The 11,381-nt window shown below is 43.0% G+C and overlaps 1 protein-coding gene across 2 annotated transcripts; it reads left to right on the top strand.

Moving 5' to 3' along the window:
* Window positions 1–1,222: 1,222 nt before the first annotated feature.
* On the top strand, window positions 1,223–8,796 carry noctb (nocturnin b). 2 transcript variants are annotated; one of them, XM_089006722.1, is made up of 5 exons: window positions 1,223–1,312; window positions 6,467–6,618; window positions 6,726–6,891; window positions 7,031–7,362; window positions 7,981–8,796. In XM_089006722.1, exons 2-5 carry the CDS (start codon window positions 6,475–6,477, stop codon window positions 8,500–8,502), a joined length of 1,164 nt encoding a protein of 387 aa, XP_088862848.1. In that variant the 5' UTR covers window positions 1,223–1,312; window positions 6,467–6,474; the 3' UTR covers window positions 8,503–8,796. The 2 variants fall into 2 exon arrangements, with proteins under 2 accessions (XP_088862848.1, XP_088862847.1); XM_089006721.1 differs by lacking the exon at window positions 1,223–1,312 and adding an exon at window positions 3,451–3,649.
* The last annotated feature ends 2,585 nt before the right edge of the window (window positions 8,797–11,381 follow it).

Below are 11,381 nucleotides of genomic sequence, written 5' to 3'. Positions count from 1 at the left end.
TCACTTGGTATATTTATACAATATCAATGGTTCATTTCGCACTTCGATACGAGCTATATTATTAGACTTTGTTTCGGAAATGCTGGTTCACCACTGTAACGTAACGCTGTAAATGTTCCAATGCTGCTCTCGTGTGGCGGCCTCGAAAAAAGGCAGTTCAGGAGGAAAATGACTTCATTGTTTTTTGGGGGGTGGGTGTTGCCTGTACTGTATGTATTTATTGTATATTTCGAAGGCAAAACAGAAACAATTACTCGTATATTTTAATGTAAAAATGTAAATTTATAACACGAATACAAATGTTACTAAAACAATACACTTACATGAATGTATACATGTATACATTATGCTTATAACATCTCAGAAACAGTTGTTGCTGATGTCACCTATTATTTCACTGCTTTGTGTGGATTCTTACATAAGGGTAAAACTGAGAATCCATTTGGGAGCCGAAAAAGCCAGTTCGTTTTGGCGAGGCTCTCCAAAAGAGCCGACTCGCTAAAGAGGGAATTCCCATCACTACAAGCAAGAAAGCAAGAATGAACGAATGAGATGCATTCTGTGGTGTGTACAATTCAATTTTACATTCATTTTGTGCATGTTCATGTGTTTCTACTTTGTTAGCTCCATTTTTTGCTGCTGTAAATCGCGAATTTCTCCATTGTGAGGTAAACATTTTTTTCCTTAAAATGTACCTCCGCGTTGTAGTAACGGAAAATATAAAAACTATAAAGATGGCGTCTCAATGTTTTGAAATTTTCCCCATTGTGGGACGAATAAAGGTTTTCTGATGTTTAAAATTAAGGTGTCAGCAAAACTCAGAGTACGGTGGCCGACCATGGTCTGCTGACCTCAATATAACAGTCAATTTATAGATTCACTAGATATTTCATTGATCCCACATGCGTATTATTCGAACACAACAATGTAAAACGAAGAGCTACTGTAACAGTTTATTTCATTTTATTCAAGAATGTCGTTACATTTATTTCCAGGCACCAGCGGTTTGTTGCTTTAAACGTAAAACGCCTAGTCTATAGAGTGGATTTCATTTCACTGCGAAATTAATGTTGTTCATCTATTTTTTTTAATACACGCCTAGTTTATAACGTGGAATTAATTTTACTGCGACAACAATGTTGTTTGTCTATTTTTCTTGTGTGTTTTTTTCCGGCTCATCAGTCACACGATTTGCTATACATGACGACAACACTATGCGACAGCCAAAGTAGCCAGATGTTCATTGTAAATACATCTCTGTACAAAACTGCGGAACGAGTATCATGATTGCGCTAAAAGCTTGATTGCCAAGGTAAGAAATTTTATATAGAATTAAATATAAACAGTTAACTAAATACCCACAATAAGATTACTTAGTATAACTATCCACCGATGTTTATCCTACACTGGGAAAAAAACCAAACGTTGAATAACTTCAGTGTCGTTTGTAATTGTGTACGCCCCTGAATTTAAGATGGCAGTCTTTCAAAGTTGTGCTTTGAATCACTAATGCTGCAGGGAACATCTCAGAATAACACAACCTTTTTGATATTATGACTAACAGTAAAAATAATAATACGTAATAATACAACTGTGAAATCGACATGCAAAACGACCTGCATTCTGGTTAACACTGGATTGGATTTACCTTTATAAGTCTCAAAATTGATAAATGTACATTTCACAGGAGCAAAGTTATGAAAGGAAAAAGTGCACAGCACTGTAATGTCATCAGGCAATTGGCCTTTCCCAATATGTCAATGTCCTGCTAAAGTTTGCAGCTCTCTCTGTCTCTCTCGCTTTTGATTCAAACTAAGCCAACTCGTGTGTTCTCAATTTAGCACTTGAAGCGCCTAAATAACCTCAGTCCCAATCTGCTGTGTGTCAGGGAGGCCACTCAGCCCAGAGTGACACACTGCACGAGCGTATCATGACCTGCGGCCGATGACTTGCCGCTTTGTACAGACATGAGTCCTGTACACACACACACACACACACACACACACACACACACACACACACACACACACACACACACACACACACACACACACACACACACACACACACACACACACACACACACACACACAAACATGAGTCAGCACTCGTAGGCCGCGAGAACGTCACGTTCTCTCTTATCGTACATCAAAGCTAAAGTGTGAGAGGATGTTATGTTGGTGTGGTTTTATCGAGTGCCAGGCGACAGAGCAAAATACATGTACGAGCATAATTAACCACATTAGCTGTCGATGTCCAATTCTTATTTTGCCGCAAGCCTACTAGGATTCCATATTGTAAAATCCGGCTTGTTTTATCAGAATTTAGCAATCCAGCTGGAGCTCTGATACGCTCATTCTCAAAGGTTATTTATGAAAGAGCAATGAGCAGAGTGCACTATGCAGTGTTCTTTCAAATCACATTTCCCAATGTGGTATCCTTGCAAAAATTTTACTGCTTGGTAATAACCGTAAATTTTGGGTCACGGAGCAACAGCTCCAAAGTGACTGACCTTCATACAAGCTCAAGCCAAAATGTTAACCATCTGAACCAACCAATCTGAATTGGTTCACGCTACAGTTCAAATCTGCTGTGATTGATCTAATTGCATTCATGTGATCTCATTAATTTTGTCAACTCAAACAACGGGCACTAGCTGTGTACTAGACACCTTTGCCTATCTACCACACTTTTAGTGTGATGTCAGACTTCTCCATTCGTCTACCCTGCCCGGGCAATTCTGCAGAAGTCTGTGTGTCTGTTCTATTTTGGTGGTGTTGGGTCGCCATGGAATACTGTACTTGTCATCTTGTCCTGGAAAAGTACAATGTGAGACATAACGCTTGTGAAAGCGTCACCAAAAGGCATTGCTACATACTTCAGCGGAAGTCATTGCTCAACCTCCCGAGAAGCATGGATTCAAAGATGCCCTTTACACTAGGGTTGCTTTATGACAGCTAAAACCTTCGAGAAATTATTGGCGTTTTTTTGTTTATCATGTTTGTCAAAGTCATTATAAGTGCCTTACACGCTGGGTCCGAGGGGACAGTATTTCATCTGTGCTGTATGTCATGCATATTAGCATATTTGACAATAAAGCTGACTTTGACTTTTGAAGTTAGCCAGCTTTTGCTCATAATGGTAATTGTCTACTTCTTTGAAACTGCGAGCTAGTTCTTGGTTACTGAAGAGTACAGGCAGGCCTTGGGCTACTCATATGGTCCTTGGGGGGGCTATCCGGTGGCCACGGTCACCATATTGGTGACCGCTGGTTTGTACCGTGTTCATATTTACTTAAGGACAGTGTTGACAAGTGGCACACAAGCTGTCGTGTGCCATTATGCGTGTGTGTGTTTGCGTCAGGGTGTTGTGAGAGAGCAGCAGTGTGCTGACACACTTCCTCACCGGCGCGTGACCTCACAGACTCCTTGACGGTCAGGATGACGTCGCTCAGCTTCCTAATCGCTCTCCCGCCCCCCGAAGGCTTATAGGCTGCACTAAGTGCAGCCAAGTGAGAGATCTGCTTACACTCACCTCACGGACGTCACATCGCTTTCTGCGCTTTCATCTTTACTTCCCGACGGAGCGACGAATAGAAAAATCTTGAGCAGACGGTGGACATTGTCAAGGAGAGAAATGGAGACAATGAGTAAGACATGAACGATTCATTGCTGTTGTTGTTGTGTTTAAGCGTTGTTTAAGCCTTTCATAAACCGTGGAAACTGATAACATGATACGTCACCCGCTCACTTGTACTCTTTGGCATTTGAATCAGCATGATTCAGACTTGATCTTAGTTTTATTGCTTGGTTCTGTCGACTATCTTTGTGACTGCTTTATTTCCTGTGTAGGATAGTTGTCCATGTTAAGTGCTTTGTTACAGCTTCAGCTGTTGTTAAAGCGCTATATAAATCAATATGTATTGTATAGTAACTGCTGTCTCTGAAAGGTTTAATGTAATTCCATCCCCATGTTTAAGGGGTCAGTATGGGAGGTTTTGAAATAAGTAGCAACAGCCGTTTGCACGTCACAATTAGAACATATGGGGCGGGCTGCATATGTTCAACTTTGTGCTCCAAGATGTGGCAGCAACGTGGAGTCTCACTTTTGGTACTCTGATCACATGTGAGGACCAGAGTTTGCATGCGTCAATCAGATTCTATTTTGTACAAAAATACATGTATCTCTCACATATTCATAATACAAGCCAATGATGAGGTGCTTCGTCTTCCTTTGGATCAGAGAATTTGAATTGAATCTCCGGGTGTCACTGAGACAGTAGGAATTGTTTGATGGGTTATTGACAAAATCATGTTTTGGCAGGACATGTGCGAATCAATGTGACCTACATTGGTTTAGTTGAATTGGCAGGGGCTGACAACAAAAACAAGTGGATACTTGAGTTTCATTTGTGAACAATCTACTACAGTGATACCTCAGCTTACGAACTTAATTGGTTCCCAGAAAGTGTGTGTAAGGCGAAGTGTGTCTTCCAAACATTAATTTCCCATAGGAAACCATGAAAAATTAGAATAATCCGTTTCCAGGTCCGCATAAAATATACTTTTCTACTAAATAAGCCTTAAAACTGCACAAAATATACTTTATTTTATGTATAATAAATGTGTTAAGCAGATTCCTTACTTATAAATGTGCTATTGTAATTAAAGAAATAAACTGTGTAATAGTCATTTTATTTACCTTTGTGATGGCCGTTAATGTAGTTGCCTCTTGATGATATCCGAGTGAAGTTGCCGAGCTTTCTCAGTGATAATATCCTCACTAACACAGTCCCCTGCGAGCTGCTATTCGTTAATCCAATTCAACAGAAGTTTTTCAACCTCTTCTATTGCCTGAGACTGTTGCTTAGACAACACAGAAATACCCTTAGCCACACGTAGCACTGGTTGACTTAGCATACTGGTACTGGGACGCTAAGTCACACAAACATACACCTTGTTCGTGTTTCTCGATGATCTCCTTCTTCTGCAATTTTCTTTTGTGTCCTCTTTGGCTGAACAGGAGACTGTGGTAGGGTCTTTTTCGGTCCCAAAAAAGTATCACTCGATAACAAACCACATATGCACTCAGACAAAGCGGGTGTGGAATGCTAAGATTATATTCTCGCGAATTTAATGTTCGTAAGGTGAAAAGTTCATGAGCAAAGACGTTCGTAAACCGAGATATCACTGTATTAACAATACATAATACAGTACGGCAAAGGTGTCAAAGTCAGTTTTTTTGCCGCGGACCACGTTATAGTTACGGTTTCCTCTTGAGGACCATTACAAATTTGGGGAAGCCATTAGAATGTTTCATCCCCTCTACATATTACATACAGAACGCAAATTAATGACTTTTCATTTTTCAAATCTGACGTCAATAATAATGACTATTATTGTGGTTTATACATGACAATTTGACATTTTGGTTGGAACTTTAGCAAGCACCATGGAACTCGACATGCTTGGTTTGCTTTTGTGGGCCTAATAAAATGATATGACGACTCAGATTTATCCCTGGGGCCTCGACTTTGACACCTGTGCAGTACGGGATCAGTGATTTTTCCACTGTCACAGTTGCTGTGTCAAAGTTTAATCCGCTGGTTAATTGATAGCATGTGCTCGAGGGCACACACACACACACACACACACACACACACACACACACACACACACACACACACACACACACACACACACACACACACACACACACACACACACACACACACACACACACACACACTGTTAAAAGGTAAACTCAATGTGGAGAGTTTTATCAGTCCAACCACTGCACAGCAGCTAACTTGTGAGTCATGACAATTGTCAAATAACACATCAGTAAACATGTCAGCAAGAACATGAGTGCATCAATTCATGTTCTCGAATGCGTGTCCTTTTCAAAGTTGATGTTTGAGCTGGGTGAGTAGAAATGTAAACTCTGGGCTAATTATTCACCAATCACCAGCTTCATACCCTGAATTTACACCTATGGGTAATTTACAGTCTTTCCATCTACAGATTTTTTTTTCTGGGTGACATTTCTTGGAGGGTGGCCCGGTACTCGAGTGGTTAGCACGCCGGCTTCATAGTGCAGAGGTCGTGAGTTCAAGACCTGGTCCGGCCTCCCTGTGTGGAGTTTGCATATTCTCCCCAGGCCCGCGTGGGTTTTCTCTGGGTCCGTCGGTTTCCTCCCACATTCCAAAAACATGCATGGCAGACTGATTGAACACTCTAAATTGTCCCTAGGTGTGAGAGTGAGTGGTTGTTTGTCTCGGTGTGCCCTGCGATTGGCTGGCAACCAATTCAGGGTGTTCCTTACCTAGTGCCCAAAGATTGCTGGGATAGGCTCCAGCACCCCCTGCAACCCTAATGATGATAAAGTGATCCGGAAGATGGATGGATATGTTCTTGTGTCGAGCATGTACTGCTCAATTTCATCACACTGGTGCCGTTGTACCCAGGTTACCCAATGGGTGGCGGAGCCACCAGGCTGTACAACGCCTTAGCTCACCTCAGCAACAGTGGCACAAGCAGCAATCGTGTCCCTCTCCCTCTGACCCATTTGGACCCCTACCAGCCAGCTGAAACCATCCCGGATCCGGATTTCTGCCAGGTGATTGACCAACTCGTCTTCCAACCATGGAAAACAATGAAATGACAGATTTAATATGCAGAACCTTTGAAGAGGAAATGACAACATGTTTTTGGTTTGACTTACAGGAGCAAAATGGGTCCCCATTGTGTCCCCTTGATCCGACCCAGGTTCTCAGACAATGCCAGGTGGCCCTCGGCGATCAACCATCACGCTTGCACAGGACTTTCATTCGACACTCGAATGGCAACGGCGGCGCTATCCGGGTAATGCAGTGGAACATTCTAGCCCAAGGTAAGCGACTGCTGTTGGAAACCATGTTCACCCAAATTCTCTGGCTTCACAGTTGCACTTCAGATGTTAAACCCATTTGGGTGGGCACAGATGATTCATTCGAGTGTCTCTTATAATCTCGACGTCTCTCTCTTATCAGCTCTCGGCGAAGGACTTGACAGTTTTGTGCAGTGTCCTCCAGAGGCCCTCAGCTGGTCCCGAAGGAAGTACCTCATCTTAGATGAAATCCTCACCTACCGACCTCACATCCTGTGTCTGCAGGAAGTGGACCACTACTTTGACACCCTGCATCCAGTTCTGGCCCGCCTGGGTTATAGCAGCAGGTTCTGCCCGAAGCCCTGGTCGCCATGCCTGAATGTTGAGGGCAACAACGGCCCTGATGGCTGTGCACTCTTCTTTGATGAGTCGCGCTTCGAGTTTTTGGACTGCGTCAGTTTACAGCTCTCTGCCATGATGATTCCAACCAATCAGGTGGTTACAACCTTCTTGATGTCACAATTAAGTGCCACAAACTACCTCCCATTTATTGATACCCCCTCGAAAGGTGTAAAATTGCCAAAAGATAGAGACATAGTACAATTGTCCCCCAAGTGAAACTCCTGAGCTCACGTCAACACAGTTCCAAGCACCACAATATCCCAAAGAAAATGTTTCAACCACCCACCCTCACTGCTGCGTTCTTGACCAATCACGTGGCTTCAACCGAAGGTGGGGAATAGAGGACAAAAACAGTTGGCTGCCATTTTGTTGTTAGAAGAACGGGCTCACGACACATTACTCATTGAGGCAGGTCCGTGTACGAAAAAAGTTTGTATGACAAGGTAAAATTGTCATAAATTTAACATTTGTAAACCGAAAAGTTCGTAAGACAAAGAGTTCATAAACCGAGGTATCACTGTATCTCATTAGATTAGCCTTGTTTTGAAGCGCCGGCCCTGTACATGCAAGTCAATGATCGTATCTACCGCCCTATGTACTGTTGGCCCAAAGACAATTCTCTTTTTGGTACCATGACGACAAAGGTCTTGGTGTTCAGTTTTTCCTCAACAACCCATGAAGCATCTCTCACAAGCCATTCTGTGTTCTCAGGTTGCTTTGGTGATGATACTACGTTGCCGAAGCACGAGAAGGTGCGTGTGCGTGGCTGTGACCCATCTGAAGGCCCGTGCTGGCTGGGAGTGGCTCCGCAGTGCCCAAGGGTCGGACCTCCTGCGCCAAGTCCAAAACGTGGTCCAAAGACATTCCGCGGCAACATTGGCGAGCTCCAATTTGCACATCCCTCTGATTATATGCGGCGATTTCAACGCAGTCCCAACTGAGGAGGTGTACTGTCGTTTTGTGGCTTCTCCACTTGGCTTGGACTCGGCTTATAAAAAGCTCAGCCAAGATAGTTTGACCGAGCCACAATACACAACGTGGAAAATTCGTCCGACGGGGGAATGCTGCACCACTCTGGACTACATTTGGTACAGTCAGGACACGCTGAGTGTGGATGCTGTCTTAGACTTGCCGTCGGAGAAGGAGATTGGCCCAAACAGGCTTCCGTCCTTCAGCTATCCTTCAGATCACCTCTCTCTGGTTTGTGACTTCAGCTTTAAGGAGGATAATTGAGTGGGAAACATAAATTCTAAAAACACACACAATTTATCATCACTGACCTGAGAACCTGTGCAAAAATAATGAAGGCAAGGAAGCAAATATTACCAATGGACTGAAACTTTGTCTACCTCCTGAACTTTGGGATTGCGCTGCGATGTTTCCTGGGTGAGAGGTTCCAGATCTCTTCATCCCAAGTGTGATCTGATGGACATGGATGCACACACAATGTATCTGATGTTAAATTATAACAACATAACTTAACTGCTAGCAAACTGACTATAATAAACATAATTGTGTCATCTTTTCTACTGTTCGCATTATTTACATTGGATTGGATTGGATTGGATATGCCTTTATTAGTCTCACAGTGGAGAAATTTACATTACACCCCATAATATGCTCAAAACTATTTAAAGCTGTTATTTTTGCTTACCAGTCTTTTGGACACGTGCAAAATAATGTTGTTTTTACATCAAAAGTTTCAGGAATCACGAGTACTGTGCACTGCTAATTTAGCAGACCGCTACATTAAGACCTATGTGCATTTACTTTATTTGAATGTTATTGTTTGAGTTAGGGGCGGCCAAGTAGTCGAGTGGTTAGGTCACCGGTTCGCATCCCGCTACGGCCTCCCTGTGTGGAGTTTGCATGTTCACCCCGGGGCCGCGTGGGTTTTCTCCTGGTCCTCCGGTTTCCTCCCACATTAAAAAAAAAAAAAAAAAAACATGCATGGCAGACAGATTGAACACTCCAAATTATCCTGAGGTGTGAGAGTGACTGTTGTTTGTCTTTGTGTGCCTTGGCAACCAATTCAGGGCGTGTCCCGCCGAGTGCCCGAAGACGGCTGGCATAGGCTCAAGCACCCTCCCCGAGGAATAAGCGGTACGGAAAATGGAGTTCGTAGTGCGTGCGTGTATGTTACTTGTTACTTGAGTTTGAGTCTGGCTTCCGCTGCTCACCCGCAAGAAAAACAAACGTATCCTGTGACTGTAAAGTCTCCTTGAGCGTTTTGAAAGATGCTTATAGATTAAATATCTTATTATTAAAGTATCGTCTTGTCAAATCTTGACACGGCCTTAAAAGTCCATGCTCGTGTCCAACCATAACAAGTCAGAATTGACCACTATCTACAGTGCGCCCTAGTGGTCATACTGTAAATGTAATGCAGAGCAATTCAAACTGTTATCCAGCGGGGTTGTTGCGTCACACGCGTGTATGATTTTGAAGTGCGCTTTTCAACACTCATGTCTTTCAATTCCTTGATCTCCTTGATGTGCGTATCACCCTGACGCATAGCACACGCTTGCAAATTGTATAAAAGGAGCTGTCGCGGGACAGAGAGATTGGGCGAACCACGGGGCAGAATCATCTCGGACTCACAGACCCGCTCAGGCGCCCGGCTCGCGCCGGGCGTCGGACGGACATCACGGCTCGACTTGCTCGACTCCACGCCACGATCAAGCTCTGCGCGTCACCTGCCTGGGAGATCTGACAACGAACCTACTTACAAATAAAGAGAACCATCAAACTCTTTATTGGCGAGCCAGCCAGGAGAATTTTTCCCCTCCTCCTCAGCCCAATCAACTCTCCAAATGGAAATACAAATAAAGAGAACCATCAAACTCTTTAGGGTCTCACTGGCGGTCTAGTATTTTGTGTTGATCAGCCCTGGGAGTCCAATTTGTGATCATCTTAGTGGTAGAAAATAATGATGAACACATTAGAGCAGGGGTAGGGAACCTTTTTGACTAAGTGAACCATAAAAGTAAATTTAGAAAGGTTTTTCAGTGAGAGCCACACACACACACATGCACGCAAACACGCACGCACGTGATTGCAACAAAATGCCGGAATATATTCTTGAAAATAACTTTGTGAGAATACTCACCATTAATATAAATCGGTGTCCGTTCCTCGTGATTGGTAAAAAAAAAATCCAGCCAAACGATCGGAATGTAAGTCAATTTGCGGGGTCCATAGGCGAAGCTACTGCTAGCTAGCATGCACACGGCTTGCACGCTTGCTTTCTGTTGTCTCTCACAGAAGTACGTATATTGATGCTAAAATTAACATGGAGCTTGTCAAAGTGTCACTGATATTCAACTGTTTTATTCATGGTATTGTTTCATTGCAAATTAGAATCACGGCTGAACTTTTTCTCTCCACAAAGGCGAATCCTTCCGTCCATTCAACATCATTTTTTAATCGTCAGGCTGATTTAAAAAGGGGGCGTTTACCTGTTCCGGTGATAGGTCAGTATGATCCAATGAAAACTACCGTCCAAACAGGAAATGAACAACGAAAAAGCGAGACTATGTACGTATTTAGTTTTATAGGCGAGCCAGATGCAATCATCAAAATAGCCATATATTGCTCGAGAGCCATAGGTTCCCGACACCTCTAATGATTAGAGAAAACACTTACAAATACGTTCACATATCTGTGAAACTGTTAAAGGGACTGCGTATGCAAGTTGGCTTCCAAAGGTTAAAGCAAGTGCGGTGCTGAAGGGCAGATAACTTTTCCTGATCAAATTTGAATTGATGAGTGCGTAAAACAGTGGATTTTAATATTAAAAAAATAATACATTGACAGATATTTCTGATTGAACGAGTCACAATAAATCAAGATTATCACAAAGGCCATGCTACCTCATTGTCAGATCTTACCATCTGTCGTCGTTCAAGCGCAAGACCAACGAAAGAGCATGTTGACAAGCCACAAAGCTGGGGAAAATGTGTTCTGGACAGACATGAAAAAAAACAATTATGTTGCTAGGCAGAACAATGCCTTAATTGGTCCCCAGACGGTGTGTAAGGCGAAGTGTGTATCCCAAAAATTAATTTCCCATAGGAAACCATTAAAATGAGAATAATCCGTTCGCAGGTCCC

The sequence above is a fragment of the Hippocampus bargibanti genome, linkage group LG10 (assembly GCF_051943395.1).
Source record: "Hippocampus bargibanti isolate YZ-2025 linkage group LG10, ASM5194339v1, whole genome shotgun sequence".
NCBI classification, from domain to species: domain Eukaryota; kingdom Metazoa; phylum Chordata; class Actinopteri; order Syngnathiformes; family Syngnathidae; genus Hippocampus; species Hippocampus bargibanti.
Note: the sequence above shows the minus strand (reverse complement) of the source record. Positions and strands in the feature narration are given on the sequence as shown.